The sequence below is a fragment of the Saimiri boliviensis genome, chromosome 2 (assembly GCF_048565385.1).
Source record: "Saimiri boliviensis isolate mSaiBol1 chromosome 2, mSaiBol1.pri, whole genome shotgun sequence".
Lineage (NCBI taxonomy): Eukaryota > Metazoa > Chordata > Mammalia > Primates > Cebidae > Saimiri > Saimiri boliviensis.
This window is the reverse complement of record NC_133450.1, coordinates 26,235,331-26,261,879: the sequence shown is the minus strand read 5'-3', so window position 1 is coordinate 26,261,879 and position 26,549 is coordinate 26,235,331. Positions and strand designations below refer to the sequence as shown.

The 26,549-nt window shown below is 41.9% G+C and overlaps 2 protein-coding genes across 4 annotated transcripts in view; both read right to left on the bottom strand.

Moving 5' to 3' along the window:
• The window catches only part of NOXRED1 (NADP dependent oxidoreductase domain containing 1), a 40,412-nt gene extending 36,042 nt beyond the window's left edge, over positions 1-4,370 (bottom strand). Inside the window, exon 1 of the mRNA XM_003924595.2 lies at positions 2,128-4,370. Within this exon, the coding sequence (XP_003924644.1) occupies positions 2,128-2,282 (155 nt within the window). The 5' untranslated portion in view covers positions 2,283-4,370. The remainder of the gene's footprint in view (positions 1-2,127) is intronic.
• Positions 4,371-7,266: 2,896 nt separating this feature from the next.
• VIPAS39 (VPS33B interacting protein, apical-basolateral polarity regulator, spe-39 homolog) overlaps positions 7,267-26,549 on the bottom strand; it is a 31,676-nt gene continuing 12,393 nt past the window's right edge. For all 3 annotated transcript variants that reach the window (XM_003924599.3, XM_003924602.4, XM_074392938.1), the window contains 13 exons: positions 24,745-24,837; positions 23,602-23,635; positions 23,015-23,117; positions 21,222-21,249; positions 17,886-17,959; positions 15,951-16,026; positions 15,370-15,504; positions 14,064-14,105; positions 13,647-13,736; positions 10,727-10,813; positions 10,052-10,141; positions 9,222-9,326; positions 7,267-8,230 (listed from right to left, as the gene is read on the bottom strand). In XM_003924599.3, the coding sequence (XP_003924648.2) occupies positions 8,210-8,230; positions 9,222-9,326; positions 10,052-10,141; positions 10,727-10,813; positions 13,647-13,736; positions 14,064-14,105; positions 15,370-15,504; positions 15,951-16,026; positions 17,886-17,959; positions 21,222-21,249; positions 23,015-23,117; positions 23,602-23,635; positions 24,745-24,837 (978 nt within the window). In that variant the 3' untranslated portion in view covers positions 7,267-8,209. The remainder of the gene's footprint in view (positions 8,231-9,221; positions 9,327-10,051; positions 10,142-10,726; positions 10,814-13,646; positions 13,737-14,063; positions 14,106-15,369; positions 15,505-15,950; positions 16,027-17,885; positions 17,960-21,221; positions 21,250-23,014; positions 23,118-23,601; positions 23,636-24,744; positions 24,838-26,549) is intronic.

Here is a 26,549-nt window from a genome sequence, read left to right as displayed (position 1 = left end):
GTTTTGCCTGTTTCTATTGCAGGGGCTCATAATCTCTTCCTCACTCTGGGATCTGTCTGCAGTTGCAGGTTCTCCCTACTGCAACAAGCCACTGAGTGTTCCTTTGTTTTCATCCAAAATGTGTTGGTTCCTCAGTGCTCCAAGTCATGTGAGACAAAAACCAATCCCTTAGGCAGCCCCCAAAAGGTAGAACAGCAGACAAACATGCCATTTTTCTTTTTTCTTTTTTCTTTTCTTTTCTTTTCTTTTTTTTTTTTTTTTTTGAGACAGAGTTTCGCTCTTTTTACCCAGGCTGGTGTGCAATGGCACGATCTCGGCTCACCGCAACCTCCGCCTCCTGGGTTCAGGCAATTCTCCTGCCTCAGCCTCCTGAGTAACTGGGATTACAGGCATGCGCCACCATGCCCAGCTAATTTTTTGTATTTTTAGTAGAGACGGGGTTTCACCATGTTGACCAGGATGGTCTCGATCTCGTGACCTCATGATCCATGGGTGGCCTCGGCCGCCCAAAGTGCTGGGATTACAGGCTTGAGCCACCGCGCCCAGCCTGCCATTTTTCTTCTACCCTCCGAGGGACAAGCCACAATTTCGGCATTTTCTCGTGATCACCTGAGGCTGGCTAGAAGAAAGGGTGAACTACTATGGCTTTTCTTAACCCTGTAAACGCAGCTGTTCTTAGATTTGTACCTTCCCCGGGCACTACACTTTCTTAAGTGCTTTCTGGAGTTTTCATATAGGTTTTTAGGACCATATATTGTTGTTAAGTTAGTGTCTCAAGGTTACGAAGTCTGGGGCTTCCTATTTCTTCATCTTACTGATACCACTCTGACACAGCTGTCAATTTTGATTGCTATTTGGTGAGTGCATTCCTTTCCTACAGTATGCCTACTCTTTCTAGTTTGCTATTTCAAATCTGCAGACTTAAGAAACCAGACAAGTTGGCTTTTAAAGAATGTTATGACTTATAAAAGTAAATGTTTTACAAAAACAAAACAGTGTTCATTCAGGGTACAGATTTAAAAAACAAAAACAAAACAAAAAAACCCAGAACAGAACTGAGAAACTAAGGATGAAGACTTCAGACCACTGTTTCCAGAGGTTCACTTACTGTTAGTGCTGATGTTTCCTTGGCCCATGATTAACAAAGTCAGACTTCTGAATATATACTTTCATTGCTATATGACAGCCTTACATTTGTTCTGTATTTCTATAAAAACCAGTATCTTAAAGCCCTGGATTTTGCTTCTACACAAGTCACATTCTATTTAAGCCTTCTATCCTGGTTGAAAGACCACTTTCTCTTAGTGTCTGATCCTTCCAAATATAAAAGGCCACCTGCAAGTTTCATATATTGTTTTCTCACCAGTCATAGTGAGTACTGCCAAAAGGTTTATCCATCCTTATCAGTAAGCCAATCAGTAAATTCACTGAGCAGCCTGCCTCCTGGAATATATGCTATATCTATAAACATGTTCAATTCAGATCTGATCCCACTATCTAGGAATCAATCTAACTTCAGAGAAAAACTAAGTAAAGTGAGGAAGTAACACATGCTCCCAGAGTGACCTGGAGTTGCAGAATTCAGGAGCCTAATTATAGGTACCTGCTTCACACACATTTCTTATTTAAGTGTCTGAGGCCATATGGTAGAAAGATAACAGAATCAAGACTGGAGTGAGAGCTTTTCTGCAAATCAATATTCCTGGTTTCAAGCAAGACATTGGTACAGGGCCTGTGAAGTCCCGGGTAGCCTTCCTGTAAGGGAGCATTCCCCTATTACCTCAGCCTCAAAAGAAAGAACTGATTCCGTTTGTATTTCTTGTCAATAGATAAGGAATGGCTAGACATTAGCAACTGTGGAGGACAAGCTAGTGGTCATAAGTGAGTGAATGGATTGAATAAATGATCATTTAATCAATCCATCCACTAAAAGGTAACTACAGTTAGGGGACCCTGGTATGTATTTTCCTGTCCTTTTAGACCAGGAGTCATTGACTCTAGGTTAGAAAAGGTAGGATGACAATCTCCCAGCCAAACTTACTCTCTAATATAAAAAAATTTTAAGACATTTGAATTCTCAGCAGTGAGATTCTTGTCCATCTTCCTGAATATAGATACTCGGCTTACCTTAAATTACATAAGAGTTTGCAGAAGAAGGTTGCATGGGCACAAGCCTCAATCATCAGTCCCCGAGAACGGCCCTGCAAATACAGCCAGATGCGATCTTCCTCTGGAACCCCATACTCAAACTGCAGGGACTCAAGGTCCTTGAGCAAGTCCATTTCCAAGCCACTATTTCCTGCAGTGATAGACACTGATTAATTTGGCTCCCTGTCTTGGTAGAAGAGGGGTCTGTGTAGGAGGTATGTGTATGATGGTGTGTGTGCCCAGGTCACAAGCACTCATGATGGTGGGCTTCAGCACCTCTCCACTCCCAGATTCTGAACTTGGAATTCACACTCTAGAGTGTGTTTGAGGATTCCTAATCACTGACTGCCCATGAATCATCTGTACAAAAACCCAGAGTACTGTTCCTCCACACAGGCTACAGACACTGTTTTCAGCAGCTGAATTTACAACAGCAGTTGAATTTTACAGGTGTTGTTGGGCCAGGACATTTTCCTTCCAATTCCTCCTGGGTTTCGGAAATAGGACTGAACACATAAAATCACATTTCAAAGAAATTCTTCCCTTTCACTAAACTCTGTTATCCACAAGGTAGAAAAGAACCCAAACTAAATATCACTGTCCTCTGTCTAGGGCAGGGACATCTAGATTTTACAAACTAAACTCAAAGTCATGTAAACCCATCAATATACATCTATCACCAACAGAGAAGATTGGCTCTGCTCCTCAGTACTTCTGTCCTGGAAGGTAAGAACTACATATCCAAGGAGAATTACCCAAGACACTTGTCATTATGACTCCTTAACTACCAGATTATGGTCTCTGAGTCTTAAAGGGGCCAGCTCCACTTAGAGGTTTTTCTGATTTGAATATGAGGACATGAGTTCCTTCTACTACTTCTAGGAGTACTACACTAGAGCAGTATGAGACCCTCTTTTTCCCAACTGAAGATTCTGGATTTCTAGGTTTTTGGTTTTTTGTTTGTTTGTTTGTTTGTTTGGCAGACTGGAATGTCACAGATCTTAGCACTACTTGAGTTAGTTTACAACTCCTTTTTGTGTTCAAGAAACCAAAAAATTTTTCAGGTGAAATTCACATAACATAAAAGTAGCCATTTTAAAGTGAACAATTCATCAGTACATTCAGAGTGTCGTGCAACCACCTCTGTCTAGTTCCAAAATACTTTCATATTCCCAAAAGGAAAGCCCACACCCATTAAGCAGTTACTGCCCATCCCTCCCCACCCTCTCAGCCTCTGGAACCACCAATCTGCTGTCTGTATGGATTTACCTATTCCAGATATTTTATATAAATGGAATCATACAATATGTGACCCTTTGTGTCTGGCTTCTCTGATCCCTTTTCTAGGAAGGTTATTATGTGACACAATCTCTTTAAAAGCAAAGTCTCGCCGGAAGCGGTGGCACATGCCTGTAATCCCAGCACTTTGGGAGGCCGAAGCGGGTGGATCACGAGGTCAAGAGATCGAGGCCATCCTGGTCAACATGGTGAAACCCCGTCTCTACTAAAAATACAAAAAATTAGTTGGGCGTGGTGGCGCGTGCCTGTAATCCCAGCTACTCAGGAGGCTGACGCAGGAGAATTGCCTGAACCCAGGAGGCGGAGGTTGTGGTAAGCCGAGATCGCACCATTGCACTCCAGCCTGGGTAACAAGAGCGAAACTCTGTCTCAAAAAAAAAAAAAAAAAAAAAAAAAAAAAAGCAAAGCCTCAGCCAGGCGCAGTGGCTCATGTCCATAATCCCAGCACTTTGGGAGGCTGAGTCGGATGGATCACTTGTGGTCAGGAGTTCGAGACCAGCCTGGCCAACATGGTGAAACCCCATCTCTACTATAAATACAAAAATTAGTCAGGCATAATGGCACATGCCTGTAATCTTGGCTGCTAGGGAGGCTGAGGCAGGAGAATTGCTTGGACCTGGGAGGCAGAGGTTGGTTGCAGTGAGCCGGCATTGGTTTCAGCCTGGGCGATAGGGGAGACTCCGTCTCAAAAAATTAAAATAAAATAAAAAACAAAGTCTCTGTACTTGAAAGGAGGGGCATGGAAGTTCTCATCAAACCTAAGAAACACTTCCTTACACCAAAACCGTCAGTAGGTAATCCTAATGTTGCCAAGTAATACTTTCTGTTCCAAAGAAAAAAGAAGCCCCAAACCTAAACTAGTGTGACCAATGCAGCATGAGTTGTAGACATGAATTCTAGGCCTATCCTTTACTCATGCATTCTCAAAAGTGGGGATTCAGTTGTTACTGTTTTGTATTATGTCACCTTGCTAGGCTGAACTGCAATTTCCAGAATTCCATTCTCTATGTTTCTGGTTAAGATGGACCACTGGAGAATTTTTTTTTTTTTTTTTTTTTTTTTTTTGAGACAGAGTCTCCTTCTGTCACCAGGCTGAAGTGCAGTATCTCGCCTCACTGCAATCTCTGCCTCTGCCTCACAGGTTCAAATGATTCTCCTGCCTCAGCCTCCCGAGTAGCTGGAACTACAGGCGGGCACTACCACACCCAGCTATTTATTTTTAGTAGAGATAAGGTTTTACCATGTTGGCCAGAATGGTCTTGATCTCTTGCCCTTGTGATCCGCCTGCCTTGACCTCCCAAAGTGCTGGGATTATAGGCGTTAGCCACCACGCCTGGCCACCGAAGATATTTTTGTGCAAGATCAGGAGGGTGGAGATGAACAGCTACCAGCCTATATTTCAGTGTGTGCAATGTGGGGAAGTACTTTCGTAGTTCCCACACGTTGTTGTTTATCTGCTGGGTACCTTGCTGGTGTGGGGCAACAGTTGGGCCTGTAACTGCTACATCTTCCCTGGTTCCTCCTTCAGTTGCTCACTCCTGGGTGTTTTTCAGTTCCATGACAAAGGCCACTAACTGTTCCTGCAGGGCACCCACTTTATCAAGGTTGGAGGCTGTGAAAACTGACATGGGTTCCAGTCTCTTCTCATGGGTTCTAGCTTGTCCCTGCTCACTTACTTTATGACGATCTTCCCTTCTTCACAGCCTTCCCTATGGATTTCAAGCTCTACCACTGGGCAAACAACTACCTTAGACAGACCCTCCAGCTGCCATACTTGAGTAGAAGTGCTCAAACAGAAAAGACAGGCTCTACTCCTCAGTACTTCTCATTCAATTTCTCTTTTTTGAGATGGAGTCTCACTCTGTCGCCAGGTTGGAGTGCAGTGGCATGATGTCGGCTCACTGCAACCTCCACCTCCCGGGGTTCAAGCCATTCTTCTACTTCAGCCTCCCAAATAGCTGGGATTACAGGCATCTGCCACCACATCCAGCTAATTTTTGCATTTTAAGTAGAGATGGAGTTTCACCATGTTGGCCAGGATGATCTCAATCTCCTGACTTTGTGATCCACCTGCCTCAGCCTCCCAAAGTGCTGGGATTACAGGTGTGAGCCACCATGCTCAGCCTCATCCAATTTCCCTGACAAGTCAGAGAAAGGTCAAAAGTCTCTAACAAAATTGCATATATAGATTAGATAATGCACATATATGCTTAGTGCTTCTGCTTCTCTAAATGAACCCTAACCAATATATTAGTTAATAAAGTAACCACTGTTAGTTTCAAGATGAACCAATAACTTTAGTACAATCTAGCAAATTAAACTTTTGTTTCTTCAATAGCAAGAAGGGTGATCAAGAAAGGAACTAAATATGAGGTTACCTAGAATTACAAAGTAGAGAAGCAAAAGATGGAATCCAATCCCCTTAAAGCAGAGTTTCTCAACACTGGCATTACTTACATTTGGGCAGTATGATTCTTTGTTGTGGGGCTGTCCTGCGCATTGTTAGGATCCAATGACCTTAGCAGCATCCCTGACCTCTACCCACTGTATGCCAGTAGCACTCCCAGTGTGGCAACAAAAAGCAACTTCGGACATTGCCAAATGTCTCTTGAGGGGCAAAACTGCCTCCAGTTGAGAACCATATTGCCTTAAAGCATGGTATGGGCCTGGCGCGGTGGCTCACGGCTGTAATCCCAGCACTTTGGGAGGCCGAGGCGGGTGGATCATGAGGTCAAGAGATCGAGACCATCCTGGTCAATATGGTGAAAACCCGTCTCTACTAAAAATACAAAAAATTAGCTGGGCATGGTGGCGCATGCCTGTAATCCCAGCTATTCAGGAGGCTGAGGCAGGAGAATTGCCCGAACCCAGGAGGTGGAGGTTGCGGTGAGCTGAGATCGCGCCATTGCACTCCAGCCTGGGCAACAAGAGTGAAACGCCGTCTCAAACAAACAAACAAACAAACAAACAAAAAAAAACATGGTATGTGCCTTTGTAGGAGCATCTTCTCATTTCCTTCTGACTTCACCCATGCCACAGACACAGGAGCACAGAACTCTATAAAACGTTAGCTGGGCTTGATGCTGCATGCCCATAGTCCCAGCTAAGCTACTCAGGAAGCTGAAGCGGGAGGACTGCTTAAGCCCGGGATGTCAAGGCTACAGTGAGCCATGATGGTGTCACTGCACTCCAGCCCAAGTGATGGAGCAAAACCCTGTCTATTATAAAATATAGGCCAGGCATGGTGGTTCACGCCTGTAATCCCAACACTTTGGGAGGCCAAGGCAGGCAGATCACCTGAGGTCAGGAGTTTGAGACCAGCCTGGCCAATATGGTGAAATCTCATCTCTAGTAAAAATACAAAAATTAGCTGGGTGTGGTTGCAGGTGCCTGTAATCCCAGCTACTGTGGAGGCTGAGGCAGGAGAATCACCTGTACCCGGGAGGCAGAGGTTGTAGTGAGCCGAGATCACGCCATTGCACTCCAACCTGGGTGACACAGCGAGACTCCATCTCAAAAAAACCAAACAAACAAACTCTACAAAATTTTAGATTATCTAATGAGTCCAGAGAAAGAAAGGGACTCACCCAGCATCACATAACTAGTTGGTGGCAGAGCTGGAAAAAGTCAGGTCTTGTGTCTCCCAGCACCGTGCTTTCTGTTAACCACACCTGCTTTGCCATAGCACTGTTACTCTATAACGTGACATGTGCTGACAGGCTGCTGAATGCAGTCACGGAAAAGACTTGTAATGATCCTAAGATTCTGAGCAATTATTTCATCATTCTGCACTAAACCACCAGGAGTGGGAGAGAAGGCACCAAGGAAGAAATATCTTTATTAGGAGTCTAGGCATGTCAGAAAAACCCAGTTCAGTCACAAAGAAGAGAGGCAAATATTGGTACAGAGGAAGAACCCAAGTGTGAAAATAAAACCTCCATCTAAATATCCTAACAGAAATGCTACTGAGTTTAGCCTGGGTGAAACTTCTGAAAGCTCCTGGTGAAATGAGATTTTTGCATAAAGAGAGAGCTCTCCAGCACTGCTGCATCTGAACTTCGTATAAAGTTACGGGTCTGGGCTAGCAGTAGAGGAAGAAATAAAGGGGATGTCTCATCACCCAAGCAAAGTCATCTGTGTTCAAGTGAGAGAAGAGCCTTAGGTTTTTGGACAGAGTAAACTGGGGCAGCAGAGGGAAAATGACTGAAGAAACGCAATGTCTAGGCCATGTGTGGCACAATGTGGGGGTGTCTGTGCAGTCTGGTGTGAGTGCATTTCCAGCAGGTCTTGGGAAACACTGGCATTCCTTCCTGAGGCCATTTTGGTTCCATTCTGACTTCATTCAGAGCAGAACTGCCAATTTCCAGCACCAAGTCCTGGATCATAATTAGCTGAGTTCAATGGAGTGGCCACCCTATGACACCTGCACCTCTTCCTTTCTGGAGCAGTCACTTTTCTCAGACCAAGTGAGATCTTACCCAGTAGGGGCCCAATCTAGAAATCACTCCCACCTTCATATGAGCACCAGGTGGAGAGAATCATTCTCCTGAGTCAAAGCTTTATATTTCAATCCTCAGATGATGTTTCTTGGACAGAAGATCAGTCTGACGTTTCTGACGTTATCTGTGTCAAAAGTAGCTGACCCTGCCTGTTGATAATGGGCCTAAGCGATATGATGCTGTAACTCTCCCAAAGAAGAACTCTCTATTTTCACAGGCAGGAAAGGAAGAAATGAGGCAGGTTTCGGGGTAGTTAATGCCACTTAATTCTTCCATCGAATTTGCTGTGGAAAGAGGAAACAATGAAGGTGAGTGATCAGTTTTCACTTATCCCTAAAGCCAGGCAGAGAAAATGCAATAAAACAAGGCTTAAAGCTAGATAATATAAGGAAAAGAAAAAGCAAAATCAGATTGGGAGGTGAGGGATGTTGAGAAATTTTTAAAAATATGTGGGGAGAAAAAATGAAAAAAGACATTTTCAAATGTGGGGGAGTTCATTTATTCAAAGATGCATTAAACACTTATTTTGTATTGTACAAACCTAATTTTGGTCATTTGACCCTAAGTTAGGTCCCAAAATACCTAACAGGGAACTAAGTTTCATATGCTGTGCTCCCCAGAGAGCTAACATCTATTTCACCCACTTCTTATTTTCAATAGCTAGGTCCCATCCATCTCCATCAGACCATACAGTTTGGATATTCTGAATCTGTAACATGTTTTCACACTTCCAATATTTAGTTTATTCTACCTGCTAGGTAGAAGAAATATTTGCAAATTCATGAAGGAAGGTCTAGAAAGCTACCCATTAAACTTTTTTTCTTTGAGATGAAGTTTCACTCTTGTTGCCCAGGCTGGAATGCAATGGCATGATCTTGGCTCACTGCAAACCTCTGCCTCCTGGGTTCAAACGATTCTCCTGCCTCAGCCTCCCGAGTAGCTGGGATTACAGGCATGTGCCACCACACCCGGCTAATTTAACAATTATCATATCATTACAATTAAGTCTTAGTCTGAAACCCCCAGATTACCCCCCTATCATACCACACCTCAGGAGTAATTTCTGCTATTCATTTCTTCTTCTTTTTTTTCCTTTTTTTGTGTAATTTCTGCTATTCAAAGCAGTGCTTATGACATTGTGGCCACATGAGAGCCTTACATCCATGTGGCTTAGCCAACTGCAATCCTTCCAGGCCTTGTGAACACACACTTGGTACTATTTTGGGAACTGTTTGTCTCCTGAGCCTGCTGGAGGAATAAACTGTAGCTGCTCACCGAGCTGCTGAGAAGAGCGTCAATCTTTTCCTCCTCTGCTGATCCTTTATCTACCTTACTCCGGTATGCTAGCAACTGCTGACGATCCTTCAGGTCTCGGCAGGTCTGTGTACCAAAACAAACAATACAAACTCCAATCAGCTTTCTGTACAAGGTTGCTTTCTGCCCAGGATGGCCTCAAACTCTTGGGCTTAAGCAATCCTCTCTCCTCAGGCTCCTGAGTAGCTGGGACTACAGGCTGTGTGTCACTGTGCCCAGATGAGGGCTTATTTCTTTTTGTCATGATCTTTGACTCAAGGCTCAAGGAGAGGCTATGAGGCTATAGTGCAGGCGTCCCCAAACTTTTTACACAGGGGGCCAGTTCACTGTCCCTCAGACCGTTGCAGGGCCACCACATACTGTGCTCCTCTCACTGACCACCAATGAAAGAGGTGCCCCCTCCTGAAGTGCGGCGGGGGGCCGGATAAATGGCCTCAGGGGGCCGCATGCGGCCCGCGGGCCATAGTTTGGGGACACCTGCTATAGTGGGATGACAGTGGAGTCCAATGCCCACAGAACTCCACACCGGAGAGAAGACTACAGAGCTTATTTGGCTTGATTTAGTTCTATGAATTCTCCAAGTATGACAAGTTCATAAAAACACAGAGAAACCAGTTAGAGGGCTGGGAAAATAATACAGGAGTGCTAGTCTCCAAACGAACTCTTGCCAGATTATTCTGTCCATCCAGACAAAACTGATGGGAACCCCTCAGGATCTTGGACAGAGAGTATTTTAATCCCTCCTCTCCACTGAGGATCTAACTGAGGTCTCTCATTTCTTGGAGACTCACATCAATGACGACATCATGGCATTTGAACTTAGTGGCTAAGTTCAACTTTGTGTCCACATCTTCCACCAGATTGACATACTCCTGTAATATCTGTGGGAAGAGGTACTTCCGATTAATGAATTCAAAGACCCATAAAGCACAGAGCTCTACAAGGTAGAAAAGTCCTGAAGAAGGCAAAAGAGTTCAATATCTAATGTTCATAACTCCCGTCACCAACCATAAGACTAGTTCTGCAATGGGAATGAGGTAATGCTACGCAGTACTTCCATGCTGCCTCAGTAAGCAGGAGAGAGAACATTTCTTCTGATCCTACAGTCAGACACACATGGCAGCAATGACAGTGCTCTAGATCTGATCCAGTGCTGTGCTCATTGCTCCCTGAGGTCTTTTCTCCGTGAGTTCTCCTTTTTTATCATTTGAACAGTACATCAATATTCCACTTAGGCTAACACAGTAGATGCTACTGAGGGAGGACAGTTTGGAATTGTTTCTAAATGGGGAGAAGAGGAGAGAACTTCACTCCCCGGCCTTTTCTATCTTGAGGCCTACTCCAGCCATTGTGCTGCCTTCAAGGAAAAACAAGAGAAGACTGGGTCTCCCATCACTGACCAGTAAGAGGCTAAAAGTTAGGTCTCCTGGAATATCCTGTACCCAACTCTCTTTAGGAGCCATTACCTGCACAGGGGCATTGTTCTTGTGCAAAATTTCGACAACTCGATGGAAGCCAATGGGTGCTCTCTTCTTGGTATAACCCAGCCAGTTCTGAAAGAGGAAGAAGGGATAGCAGCAGGTAGGCCAGACACACTCAACACATTCTATGTTTTATGATCAGACCAGAATAACATGGTGGGTGGGTGGGGGTGCTGAGGGATACAGAAATAATGAGAAATGAATTTTTCAGAAAAATCAAGTGATTGGAGAGAGTGGAAATGAATTAGGTTTGAAATAAGTTCTTAGCTCTATAGAAACTAATGCAGGGAAAAGTCTGTGAAATACTACTGAATGGGATGAGTAACTTACTTAATATTTGTAGTATCAACTTATCAATGTAGAAAAGAATTCCATCTTTTCCATCTTCCCTATCTTTATAAGCATAGATGTTTATTTGCAAATTCATGAGGGAAGGTCTGGAAAGCTACCCATTAAACTTTTTAACAGTGTTTGCCTTGAGAAAGGGGGTGAGATAGAAGTAGGCAGATAATAAAAAAGGAACTTCACTCTTTCTATACTTTAATACAAAGTTTGATTTTGACAAGAGGCACATATTGCTTTGTTAGTTAATATAACTAATTAAATAATTGACGAATGGGAAAAAAAATAAAATTTTCAAACCCATAATGGAAAAAAAGATATTTAAAACTTAAACCAATTCATATGGAACCACCAAAGATCCCGAATAGCCAAAGCAATCAATATTAAAGAAAATCAAAATGAAGGCCAGGTACAGTAGCTCACGCCTGTAATCCCAGCACTTTGGGAGGCCAAGGTGGGTGGATCACTTGAGGTCAGGAGTTCGAGACCAGCCTGGCCAACATGGTGAAACCTCAATTCTACTAAAAAACAAAAATTAACTGGGTGTGGTGGCGCATGCCTGTAGTCCCAGCTACTTCAGAGGCTGAGGTAGGAAAATCGCTGGAACCCTGGAGGCGGAGGTTGCAGTGAGCCAAGATTGCGTTGTTGCACTCCAGCCTGGGTGACAGGGCGAGACTTTGTCTCAAATAAGAAGAAAAAAAAAATAGAACTACCATATGACCCTCTTTTGGGTATATACCCAAAAGAAATGAAATCATCACCTCATAAAGATACTTGCATTTCCACATTCATGGTAACACTGTTCATGAGATGTTAACTATTAATGAAATGTGACTATTATAAATTATTGCTGAGAATTTAAATTTCTATAACTTACAAAAATAATAAACAAATAATTTCTTATCCCCAAAAAAATAGCCAAGATAAGGAAACAACTTAAAGTGTTCATTGACAGACAAATGGATACAGAAACTATGGAACTATGGTATATATACACACACACACTGGAATACTAGTCAGCCTTAGAGATCTAATTATAAGATGAGGACTATAGTTAATAATACGGTATTATAATCAGGAGTTTTGCTAAATACGTAGATTTTAGCTGTTTCTGCCACAAAAAAATAATTTGAGATGACAGGTATGTTAATTTGCTTCACTGTAGTAACCACTTTACTATCTACATGTATCTCATAACATCTTATTGTATATCTTAAATATATGTAATATACGATAACATTTATCTTAAAAAAAGAAAAAAGATAACAAGTATTGGCAAGGGTGTAGAGAAAAGGGACCCCAGTATACTGTTGCTGGTGGGAATGTAAATTAGTGCAGCCATCATGAAAAACAGTATGTGTTCCTCAAAAATGTTTAAGTAGAACGACTCTATGGTTTAGCAATCACACTATTGGGTATATAACCAAAGGAAATCAGTATCTCACAGAGACATCTACACTCCCATCTTTACTGTGGCATTATTCCCAAGAGTCAAGATATGGAACCAACCTAAGTGTCCACTGATGGATGAATGGATAAAGAAATTGTGACACATATATACAATGGAATATATTCAGAACTTAAAAAATAAGGAGATCCTGACATGTGACAGCATGATGAACCTGGAGGACATTATGCTAAATGAAATAAGCCAGACACAGAAAGGAAAATAACCTCATGATCTCACTCCTATGTAGGACCTAAAAAAGTCAAATACATAGAAAGTAGTTCCCAGAGAAGGAAAAATATAGGGTAAAGGATACAAAGCTGTGTAGTTATACAGGATGAATAAAACTAGAAATCTAATGTACAGCATGAGGACTACAGTTAATAGTGTAGTGTATACTGGAAATTTGCTAAGAGAGTGAATTTTAGGGGCTCCTACCACACTCACAAAAAAATGGCTAACTGTGAGATGATGGATGTTAACTGGCTTGACTATGTCATCACTTCACTATGTATATGCAGATCAAAACATTATGTTGTGCTTTAAATATACACAATAAAAATTAATTTTAAAAAAGGCAAATTGAACTAGAAAAAAAAAGGCAAATAATAAGAGACATGACTACCAAACTCAATGCAAGGTCTTTGATTGGATCCTAATGGAAAAAACACAGAAGCAAACCAAACCAGCTATAAAGAACTAATTTAAATATGGACCATGATTAAATATATGATATTAGTGTACTAATGTTAATTTTTTTAAAATAATATTGTGTTTATGAAGTATTACAGGAGAGGTATTAGGATGTCTACAACTTAGTTCCAAATGGTTCAGAAACGAAAAACGTGACACAGGTGTAGAAAAAGAGAAAGCATATATGGCAATTTGTTAATAAATTAGTGATGTGGATAAAGACTATTATACTATTATAGTATATATTTGATTATTATGCTACATGAACTATAAAATTCATTCTTTAACTTTTCTTTAGGTTTGAAATTTTGGAAAAAAAAAAGTTGGAGGAAAAATGTAAACAAGTAACTAAAACTTAGAACATGATACGATCCTTCTTTCTCCCAAGGCCTCAGCTGCACTAAACGGTTCCAGGGCACACACCTTTGTGGTGAATAGGGCATCTACATCATTCCAGGCTCGAAGCTTGGCACGAGCAGCCAGGGCTGTCAGCACATACTGTTTGTCTGGGATCTGGAAAGCAGAGACCAAGAAAAATTAAGGGGAAGTAGAAATGCATCACTGGAGGTGCTTGAGAATTTTAGAAAAGACAGATATTAAATATTTCCTGATATTGACTCTGCCCCTTAAAATCAGTTTCTCAGTTCAAAAATTCCTTAATTCCCAAACCCCAGCACTGCTATAGGCCATTCAGTCTTCTCTCACTTTCCCAGGCTCATTCCTTTCTACCTTTAACCTTGAATATCAAAGGACTTACCGTACAGGGCTGCAAAGCAACAACCACTCCTTGTAGTTACCCTGATAACTACTTTCACAAAACACTGACCAATTTATATCTACCTTAAATGTCTTCTTCAGGTTGACAGGACTGCTGAATGTCCCCTAGGATGAAAGTGAAAAAGGAACTTTAGTTATATTGACTTTCTCATGTACCACCCAAGCCCTTTCCCACTACAGAGACTTTCTACATCATACTCTGTTGCCATTTAAACACAGAAATTAATTTCATGAAAAAGCTCCATTGGGAACAGTCAGATACCGCTATTATGCTGGCTTATCAGGAATTGGATTAATAAGTATGGTGCTTTTTCCCACTTTCTGCTAACCCAAGTAAGGGAAAAATGTCTACCTGTGATCATGGAATCCAAACTTCTTTTTTTTTTTTTTTTTTGAGACGGAGTTTCGCTCATTACCCAGGCTGGAGTGCAATGGCGCGATCTCGGCTCACCGCAACCTCCACCTCCTGGGTTCAGGCAGTTCTCCTGCCTCAGCCTCCTGAGTAGCTGGGATTACAGGCACAAGCCACCATGCCCAGCTAATTTTTTTTTGTATTTTTAGTAGAGACGGGGTTTCACCATGTTGACCAGGATGGTCTCGATCTCTTGACCTTGTGATCCACCCACCTCAGCCTCCCAAAGTGCTGGGATTACAGGCTTGAGCCACCGCGCCCAGCCAGGAATCCAAACTTCTTTGAAAAATTTAGAAAGTAAAACGAGTGGCTGGGCGCAGTGGCTTACACCTGTAATCCCAGTACTTTGGGAGGCTGAGGTGGGTGGATCACTAGGTCAGGAGTTTGCAACCAGCCTGGCCAACGGAATAAAACCCTGTCTCTACTAAAAATACAAAAAAAAAAAAAAAAAGCCAGGTATGGTGGCACATGCCTGTAATCCTAGCTACTCAGGAGGCTAAGGCAGGAGAATTGCTTGAACCCAGGAAGCAGAGGTTGCAGTGAGCTGAGATCGCGCCACTGCATTCCAGCCTGGGCGACAGAGTGAGACTCTGTCTCAGAAAAAAAAAGAAAAAGGAGTATCCACGGCTACTTGCACTCTGCTGCCCTTCTGCACACCATGCTAATCCATCTGAAATCATGGACCTTTGAACAGAGACTTCTGCAGGAAACAACACCAGGGACAGAAATTGCTATGCTAGCATGCCAGCTCACTTGAAGCCACAAACCTTAATAACCTCTTTTCCCTCCTGGCCAGATGAAACCCTCTTAGCCCTGGTGAGGGCCAGGAAAGCTTCCAGGTAGATTTCTGAGAACTACAGGTACCCATTATTAATAAAGTACATAAAAGTACTGGATTTAAACTATGTTCTTTTTGTGCAATGAGAGTTTGTGGAATTTTCCGTATTTTGCCTGTACCTCAGCCTCCGTGTAGTGATAGAAGCAGGAGTAGAAAAGCGTTGTCACTAGTGGCATGTTGAGGATGGAAGCTTTGCGGGGGTGCTTTCGGAAGATCTCAGTCTGTCCTGCTGATTCTAGATGGCAATCATTAGCCTGTGGTGGAGTGAGCCAAGTAAAAACAAACAAACAAACAATGTTCACGGAGTAGAGGCAGGAGAAAAATCTTTTAATACTACAGCAGTGTGTTTCCCACCCTACGAATGAAACAAAGAGAAGAAAAAGAAATTGCCTAGGATATCCCCAGGGTAGTTTAAAATCCAAAAAATAATCATGGATCCAAGTTGGATGGAAACAAATAAAACTGGTGATGACATGGGAGATTTGGGATGAAGAAGAAATACTTCCAGGTTAACAGCTGGTAACAGGAAAAAGGATCCTAAGAGCAATAGAGGAAGGGGCTATTGTGTAGAGGGAGAAAATGAAAGGCTTTCAGAAACCAACAATAAATGACCCACGTGCAGAGCATAGAAATCTCCTAGATGCTGAATGGCACCGAGTCTGGGCACTGAAACAGAAGATGTAGAGATGAGGAGTCTAACCTCAATAATGATCTGACGTTCCAGGAGCGTGTAATGGTCCTGTATGTGTGCAGAATCTTCTGCTGAAAATGGCAAACTGGTAGAGCGCCAGAAGGTTAGTACCTTTCTCTATTCAAAAAAGGAAACAAACCCAACTAAACCAAATCACCAGCATAAGAGGCTCATGGTGCCTCACAAGTCTGATCTCAGTTTACCTTTAGAGAGTCCCTTAAAGGAAGAAAGACATAGCGTGTGAATTTCATATTAAAGGTTGTGCCAATTCAAGAGGGATCCTGAAAGTCCAAAAAATACTTACAGTCACTCATAATTTTGCTGATAAATGAATTAGAATCTTCTGATTTGGGGAGTTGGAATATTTGGTGAATGAGTCACAAAGCTAATGAGTGAGCCTAGGCAACTGCCCATTATCCACATCCCAGTAAAGTTCTGTGGCTTGTGATTAACTTCACTAAGGGGGCACTTAGATTTGCTAGCCACTTCTTTACTGCAGAGTAAAAAAGGTATATTAAATTACATGGCATGGTGGTAGGTTTACAGGTTGGCAAATATCACAAAGGTTAAGGGTCCCATCTTCAATGATGCATTACGTTTTTATACATGAAGATGCTGACGGATAGCATCTTGCCAAAAAGTCATGTGTTCAGTCGATGGGGAAGGCCAGGAATAGAAGCCAGATTTTAAATGTCCAGTTCACAGGCCTATCCTTTAGAAAGTGCGGGCCAGGTGCAGTGGCTCACGCCTGTAATCCCAGAACTTTGGGAGACTGAGGCAGGCAAATCACGAGGTCAGGACATCAAGACTATCCTGGCCAACACTGGTGAAACCCCATCTCTACTAAATATTAAATACAAAATTTGGCTGGGTGTGGTGGCATCCACCTGTAATCCCAGCTACTCAGGAGGCTGAGGCAGGAGAGTTGCTTGAACCCAGGAGGCGGAGACTGCAGTGAGCCAAGATCGCACCACTGCACTCCAGTCTGATGACAGAAAAAAAAGAAAAGTGCTGCATTATTCCCCATACTCCACTCACTCCAGAAGAATTCTGGGATTTAATTACACTATTCTAGATAAGTTTGAGCCACAGTGAATTTTTAGAAGAGATAAAGAAAGATGTTATTAATTCCAATTACTTCACTATTTTAACTTTTCTCCTTGTTTTCTAGAGGCCACATAACATATCTCAGTATTTGGTAACACTAAATTGGATTTCACTGATATAATCAAATGTCTAAATATGAAGCCAGGAAATTATGTCACATGAGGAATGGTTGAAACAACCATGAGCACTGAACCTGAAGAAGCAAGGACTACTGGGTAGCCTCTATACCTGTCTTGAAAGATACAGGGAAGCAAGTTTCAGTTAACATAAGGAAGCCCTTTATAATAATGAAGGTTATTCAAAAACAAATTGAGCTGTTTCAACAGCAGCAGGCACCCTGTTGTGGGGCTGGGTTTTTTAAGAATTTAAATTCTGGATAAAAGCTTGCCTTGGATCAGTGGTTCTTGGACTTTAGGGTTTCAAGGACCAGTAACACTGAAAAAAAAAGCATCAGGTCCCTAAAGTATTGCTATCTTTTTACTACCTAAGGTCATAAAAAAATGGTACAACTCATTTTACTACTAAATAGAAGAAAAGTGAGGACAAAATCCTACAATAAAAGATAATCTTTCCAATTAAATAAACTTAGCTTTAGAAAAAAAAGAAAAAAAAAAACCTCTCTATATTTGTCTTTTTTTTTCTCAGTTTACCACCAAGCAGTGGAAACTGTTGGGGACTAGGACGTGAAAACCACTGCATGAGATGACCTTTAATGATGCTGACATGATTCATTGTTAGCCCTTCCCTTCCTACTTATCCATCCCACCCTTTTTTATTTTCTTCATTCCTTCTGTGTAAAGGTATTTATACTTAAAATCATTTCTCCCCTATACTTACCCAATACAGGTCTTAAGAAATTCTTTTCGTTTGTCAGCGTCCTGAATGTTCAAATGCTCTCGATAATGAGATAGCTACAAAAAGCAGAAAAAGGTTTTGAGGTACTTTGTCTCCTTAGATGAGGGAGAAAACTGAATAACTGAACTTCCCATGCTTTAAAAAAATAAATTCGTCCTACCTGAGTGTAGATGGTTATGTGGGGGTGGGGGTGAGTGGAGGGTTAGGCAAAGAGTGACTAAAAATCATTAGTAGCATTAGTAGGTTCATCTATAACTGCACTGGATAATACAGCAGCCACTAGCTACAACTGGTTTTTAAAATTTAAATTAATTAAAGTAAAAATTCAGCTCCTTAGTTAACACTAGCCACTTTTTAAGAACTCAATAGCTACATGTGACTAGGGGCTGCTATACTGGACAAACATGGAATTTTGGGGTTTTTTAGATAGAGTCTCACTCCTGTTGCCCAGGCTGGAGTGCAATGGTGTGATGTAAGCTCACTGCAACCTCCGCCTCCTGGGTATGATTCTCTTGCCTCAGCCTCCCCAGTAACCGGGATTACGGGCGCTCACCACCACACCCAGCTAATTTTTGTATTTTTAGTAGAGGCAGGGTTTCATCATTTGACCTCAGGTGATCCGCCCGCCTCGGCCTCCCAAAGTGCTGGGATTACAGACGTGAGCCACTGTGCCCGGCCCAACTATGGAATATTTCCATCATTGTAGAAAGTTCTTTTAGCAAATGCTGATCTATAATGAAGCACTAAGTAGACATAGTACTGATCTTTACCCTTAAGTTTCATTTTAGCCTTAGTATTTAACCAAAAATGACTATTTTGCTTTAGCTTTAGATTTTGAAAAGTCAAAGAGCTAAATACCTACTTCAGTGTTATTTCTGACATCCCTGACCATGTACATGATCAATGGTAGTATGACCATGTAAATATCTAACAAATAACAATATCAGTAATACAAGAAGGGCATGTCATTCTGACTCACTGTTCATAAGTATTCACAGATTGACCGAACAGATGTATATAAAAATGTAAATGATAAACATAAATATATATAAAAATGTAAATGTAAAAATGTAATAACATAAGATAGAATAGCAGAAATTACATAACATAATCCAATCTTTGTAAAATATTTCATATAAAATATTTGGCATACAATCATTCCTAATATTAAAGAAAGTAACCTTTAAGAGCTATAGTTAATTTTTTTGTTACTCAATTCCATTTTAGCCTCAAGAAAAGTTCAGTCTTTCAAGAAAAATTCTACTTGGGAAACTTTCATATTCCATGAGGATACACTAAAAGTTTTGCGACTTCCAAAGTTTACCAGGTTAAAAAACCCCAAATCTATATACAACAACACGCGTGATATATCATCTTCAATTCAAACATGAGTATAAGGAAAATAAAGTTTTAGATAAAAATGAGTTACCCAAAACATTTACTCTCACTAATCAAATTCAAAACAAAAAACTTTATAAGAATGCTGTAAGAAGAAAAATCCTTAGGTTTTGAATTTACACAGATTTAAAAATATAAACAAGCAGCTTTTCAAGTGTTTGCTCCAGGCTGCCAATCATTTTCAGTTGATTAAGAAAAAAGACATTTCAGATTCTCCCATGCTTCCAATATCAAATACAAGTTCCTTTCAGAAAACATGTTTCTGAGCCAGGTGAGATGGCTCACATCTGTAATTCTAGCACTTTGGGAGGCCAAGGTGGGAGGACACCTTGAGACTAGAGTTCGAGACCAGCCTGGAAAACAAAGTGAGACCGTCATCTCTACAGAAGATTTTTAACAATTAGTCAGGAGTCGTAGTGTGCACCTGTAGTCCCAGCTACTTGGGAGGCTGAGGCTTGAGCCAGGAGTTGGAAGTCTGTAGTAAACTGTATGTAAACTATATGATCACGATCACGTACCACTGTACTCCAGCCTGGGTGACAGTGAGACCCTGTCTCAAAAACAAAAACCCATGTTACTGAAAAGCATTTTCAGTATAATACATATTATATATATAATTATATTATGCTGTGCAAAGGTTAACAATATTAAATGTGCCAACTGAATGTGTGTATCAATATCATCACAAATGTGTTGTACGATAATTAAAAAAGCAATCCTGCCATCAACAATGCTCAGAAATTCTTTTTTTTTTTTTTTTTGAGATAAGGTCTTGTTCACCCAGGTATGCCCTCCCAGACTCAAGCGATCCTCCCACCTCAGCTTCCCAGGTAGCTGGGACTACAGGCATGCGCCACCATGCTTGCCTAATTTTTTAAACTTTTTATAGAGATAGGGTCTCACTATGTTGCCCAGGCTCTTCTCCAATTCCTGGACTGAAGTGTTCCTCCCACCTCAACCTGGCATTACAGGCATGAGCCACTGTGCCTGGCTAGAAATTCTTATTCCTGCATTATGACAAGGGGTTTTTTTGTTTTTTTGTTTTGTTTTACACAAATTGCCAAAGTTGTAATAATACAATTGACTTTTTGGTAAACTTTCAGATTTATTCTTGTATTCTAGGAGTTCATTCTATGATTTTGAAAATCTGCCAAATTTCAGTCTTAACATTTGGCCATTGAATTCTCAGCCAAAATGTGTATTGGGTATAGCATCAATTTGACCTATCTTCCTTCTTGACCTGTATCAGGTTTCTTATCCTCTCAGCCTTTAACGTTTTCTTTGTGAGAAGCAAAAACCCCAAAACTCCTACCAACCAGGACCTGAAAACAACCAAAAAACAAATTACAAATTGACCAGGCCAATTTTCACATATTTATTATTTTAAATTTATTCATAAGTCCAACCAAAAGAGCATATAAAAAGAAAGAATACATCAGTCCAATTAAGTTTTCAGGTTTCCTAGGTGCCTCTCTCTTCTGTATATAATCAATATAAAAGGAAACAGTTCAACCAGTCTGGGATCTTGGAGGCTGGGATTTGGCTTAGATTTGTGTTTTCTGTATTTTGTTTTTCGGTTTTTGGGTTTTTTTGACGGAGTCTTGCTCTGTTGCCCAGGCTGGAGTGCAACGGTACGATCTCAGCTGACTGCAACCTACTCCTCCCAGGTTCAAGTGATTCTCCTACCTCAGCCTCCCAAGTAGAGGGGATTACAGGCATGTGCGACCAGGCCCGGCTAATTTTTGTATTTTTAGTAGAGATGGAGTTTCACCATGTTGACCAGGCTGGTCTTGAACTCCTGACCTCAGGCGATCCACCCACCTCGGCCTCCCAAAGTGCTGGGATTACAGGCATGAGCCACCGCGCCTGGCCTAGATTTCTGTTAGACAAGTCCCCAACTGAAAAAAAGGCCACACTTACCGCAAGCTCTTCTGTTCTATCTAGGAACCTGGGAAAAAGCAGAAGGGAGCAGGGCATTTGTATCTATTGATGTGTGGCACTATAACCTCACAAAATAGAGTGCCTGCTCTAGGAGAAATACAATTCAAACTCATTTCCCTCTATACACAAGATAAATAGTTAATCAGATATCATTGTTACCCTGGTCCCTCTGGCTGAAAAAAAAAGCAAGAACAAGAAGGTATTGCAAGGAACTAATAACTTTGTTATTAGTCTGACAGAGAGGTTCAGAGGCTCCACCTACTCTAGCCCACAGAAGCCTTGTTGTTGTTGTTGTTGTTGTTGTTGTTGTTTTTAAGATTAAAGCACAGGCCGGGCGCGGTGGCTCACACCTGTAATCCCATAACTTTGGGAGGCCCAGGAGGGTGGATCACGAGGTCAAGAGATCAAGACCATCTTGGTCAACATAGTGAAACCCTGTCTCTACTAAAAATACAAAAATTAGCTGGGCGTGGTGGCACACGCCTGTAGTCCCAGCTACTCAGGAGGCTGAGGCAGGAGAATTGCTTCAACCCAGGAGGCGGAGGTTGCAGTGAGCCAAGATGGCGCCATTGCACTCCAGCCTGGGTAACAAGAGCGAAACTCAGTCACAAAAAAAAAAAAAAAAAAAAAAAAAAAGATTAAAGCACTATTCTGTCAATACAACCTTGAAAACAGATTTTCTATATTGTTCTTTACTGTTTTCAATGGACAGAGTACAATGTGTTTTGTCTCCCCCAAAGGCTTAGGTAAGACCTTGAAGCACCAGGACTTTTGTCTTCTGATTCTTCTTTACTCTGAACAGACCACCATCATTAACATCACCACTTTGGCATGGAGGTGATGCCTGATTAAGCCTTGTTGGTTGAAAGAGGAAGGGAGGGAAGGAGAGAGGAAAGAAGCAGCCAGCCTCCATGACCATGTCTTCTTTTGCAAATTCCTGGCTAACACTTGTAATCTTGACCCTAACCAGGTAACCTGCTTTTCCCCACCTCAGTCGTTTGGGGAGCTCATTGCTGTGCTGGAGTCACTGGGTAATCAGAGTCATCTTGGGTCACATGTCAGCCTAAACAGAGGTTGTAACCCTTTTCTCTGACACTGAAGAAAGGGCATCATATGCACACATTTTAATCCAACGTGATAGAAGGCCTCAGCCCTCTTTACCCCCAGCAGACATGCATACCTCTCACCTATCAGAATCCTACCTAGTTTCACAGGCCCATGCAAATCCTAATCACATCCATGAAGCTTCCCTTGGGAATCCTGACTGAAAATATCTTCTTCTTCTCTTCTACTGTACTTCCCACTGGTATCACTTAGAATCAAGTAATAACAGATACCTTTATTCTAGGCCTTTTATAGAAAACACCTAATAAATATTAATAGTACAAACTAGGTTTTATGCTAAGTGCTGGTTCACACACTGGCTCTTCACCTTCATCATGACCCTGTGGGTAGGTGTCATCATCTCCATTTGATAGATGTGAAAACTGCATGAAGAGGGTTGGTAACTTGGCCAAGGTCACTCTATGAGCAATGTGGTAGACCTATAACGGCATTCAATCCAACTGGGCATGACTCCAAAGCCTGGTTCTTAACCTTGCACCTTATCATAAGCTCTGCTGTACTGCTAGTTATCCCCGTGCCCTTCAACAGCTTGTCTTCCAAGTATTTCTAGGAAAAGGGCAGTTGGTGTTTTCTATTCCTTTGTATCCCTCAGAGGGCTCTGAAATAAATACTTACTAAACTTTATAGACTAGATGATCGGTTCTTACCTGAAGAGGTCTAACAGCAGCTTTTGATCCCCTATTTCCTTAAGGAAGTGGATAAGATGTCTCAGGGCAATCTGTCGCACCTCCAGCTCTCGGAAGAGGATCTCTGGCAGACAGGCAGGAGTTCGGTTGAGAAAGATTGAAGCCTATTAGTCAAGGGTATAATTGGTCTCCCTACTCACACATTCCCAACATTATCTCATCAAAGCCTAACAAAAGCTAAGAATGGTTTATCCTATGCCTTAATTCACCATGAACATACTCTATGGTCTTGGGCAGCTCAGAGCCACTGAGTCAGCTTTTCATTTCACACCAACCCAAACAGCAGGCACTTAGCATGGACTCTTTGACTTCTTCAAACAAACACAGCCATCTGTCTGTCCAAGAAATAGAGGGGGCTCTGTGGTTAATGCAGTCATCACCCTGAAGGATGCCCTCAGAGGTGTAACGTGGGCTCTGAAGTCTCAGGCCATACCAGTTGTCTCTGAAATAGACTTGACTGATGAATTCTGGCATGAAAGGCACATGCCATGCTCCCCTCAGATGTGGCAGATACCTTGCTGACAAGGTTTCCTGCAAGCCATTCTCACCTTTGCTCAGTGTCCTCTTCAGGAAAATCAGAACCTACAGGAAAAGAGAACAAAGAATGTGCAAACTTTACAACACAGAGCCCTGCCCTGAGCACCTGACATATAGACACGAGGCCAGCAACTCAATAGGAATCCCTGCAGGTACAGCCAACAGCTCTGTATGTGATGGAAGGAAAGGCGATGGATATCTGGAACTGAGCTATGTCTCGAGAGTCCACATGCCTGTGCCCATGCTGCTGAGAGACACCTCTCTCTGAAAGAGGATATGCTCACAACTCTCTCCCTCAGATTGTTTTTTATAACACACAGTAGCCAACCTTCTGTGCCTTGGTTACAATCAAGGGTTTCACACAGGCGAGGCATGGTAGGTTCATGCCCATAATTCCAACACTTTGGGAGGCGGAGGCAGAAGGATCATTTGAGCCCAGAAGTTTGAGATCAGCTTGGGCAACATAGTGAGACTGTCTCTACAAAAAAATTTAAAAATTAGCCAGGCATAGTCAGGTGCAGTGACTCACACTTGTAATCCAAGCACTTTAGGAGGCTGAGGTCGGCAGATCACCTGAGGTCAGGAGTTTGAGACGAGCCTGGCCAACATGGTGAAACCCCGTATCTACTAAAATACAAAAATTAGCCAGGCACGGTGGCACATGCCTATGATCTCAGCTACTCGGGAGGCTGAGGCAGGAGAATCGCTTAAACCTGGGAGGCAGAGGTTGCAGTGAGCTGAGATTGTGCCACTGCACACTAGCCTGGGTGACAGACAGAGACTCCATCTCAAAAAAAAAAAAAAATTTAGCCAGGCATGGTGGTGTGCACTGTGGTCCCAGCTACTCGGGGAGCTGAGGTGGGAGCATCACTTGAGCTCAGTAGGTTGAGGCTATAGCGAGCCATGATCACATCACTGCGATTCAACCTGGGTGACAGAGCAAGACCCTGTCTCTAAAGCAAACAACCCACAGGGTTCCACACTTAATGCATGTGACACCAGCTAATCCCTGAAAGCACAGATTACTGAGAATCCTACGCTTCCAAGGGGAATCCAGGATCTTTACTTGACATTTAACACAAAATGTTAGTCTATTTGATTGGATTTTCAGAAACTAGTAAAAACAATAAACGAACAACAATTCGACAACTCACTGCAGTAATGACGTTTCCATCATGCATGCTTACTGCCTCTTCTAGGAGTTGTAGCTTGTCCTGTAAGGAGCGGAATCTCTCCAGTGAGCAGACCTGGCAGAATAACACTAAAATTAGTACATAAGAAAGAAGACAGTTTTCTTTATTTCTTCGTTGCTGGATACTGAAGAATGAGCAATAATGAAAGGAAATGTCCCCAAGGAGAGTCTCTTTATTTTTACACTACGGTCCCCAGCATTTATAAAACAGTAGGTTTCCACCACCCTCTCTAGTTCAGCCTGCTGCCCTACAAGATGCTAATGTCCTGAAGTCTTGATAAAGCCAACAAAGATCACTCATCCTTTTTTTAGGTATAATTTGCATACAGTAAAACCTCCCCTATTTAAGTAAAAAGTTCAGTGATTTTTGACAAATGTATACTTCCATAAATCACTAAGATGTATTCTGACAACAAAAATACAGAACATTTCCCTCACCCAAAAAGTTTCCTTGTCTACTCTGACATTAATAATACCGGTCCCTAGTTTTGCCTTTTCTAAAATTTTATAAAAATAAAATCATACAGCCGGGTGCAGTGGCTCATGCCTTTAATCTCAGCACTTTGGGAGGTTGAGGTGGGCAGATCACGAGGTCAGGAGTTCAAAACCAACCTGACCAACATGGTGAAACCCCATCTCTACTAAAAATACAAAAATTAGCTGGGCATGGTGGCATGCACCTATAGTCCCAGCTACTCGGGAGGCTGAAGCAGGAGAATCACTTGAACCTGGAGGGGCGGAGGTTACAGTGAGCCAAGATCATACCATTGCACTCCAGCCTGGGCAACAGAGCAAGACTTCGTTTAAAAAAAAAAATCGTACAATATGTATTTTTCTATATCTAACTTCTTCCATTCAATACTGAATCTACATGTTACAGTGACTATTAGTTTCTTCTTATTTACTGTCAAGTTGTTTTCCATTTTATGTGTATACCAGTTTATCCACATAAACTGCTGATGGATACTTGTGTGGTTTTCACTTTTGTGGTTTTGTTTGTTTTTTTTATTTTTTCCCCCTGAGATGGAGTCCCACTCTGTTGCCCAGCCCGGAGTGTAATGGCACAATCTCGGCTCAATGCAACCTCTGCCTCCCAGGATCAAGCAATTATTTTACCTCAGCCTCCTGAGTAGATGGGATTACAGGTGTGCACCACCAAGCCTAATTTTTTTTTTTTTTTAACTTTTAGTACAACTGGGGTTTGGCCATTCTGGTCAGGCTGGTCTCGAATTCCTGACCTCAGGTGATCCACCTGCCTCAGCCTCCCAAAGTGCTGGGATTATAGGCGTGAGCTACTGCGCCCGGCCCACTTTTCAGTCTTGTATGAGTAAAACTGCTACAAACGTTTGTATACAAGTCTGTATGGATGGATGTTTTAATTTATCTTAGATTGTAAATATCTAAGAGTGAGATTGCTGGGTTGTATGGTAAGTATATATTTACCTTTATAAGCAACTGCCAGACTATTTTCTGAAGTAGTTTTACCATTTCACATTCCCACGAGCACTGAATGAGAGTCCAGTTACTCCACATCATCCCAATGATCGATCTTTTAAATCCAGCCATTTTAGTGGCTGTATATTGGTATCTCTTTTTTTTTTTTTTAAGATGGGGTTTCACCATGATGGCCAGGCTGGTCTTGAACTCCTGACCTCAGGTGATCTACCCACCTCGGCCTCCCAAAGTGCTAGGATTACAGGCGTAAGCCACAACACCCGGCCTGTATATTGGTATCTCATAGTTTTAACTCACATTTTCTTGATAAAT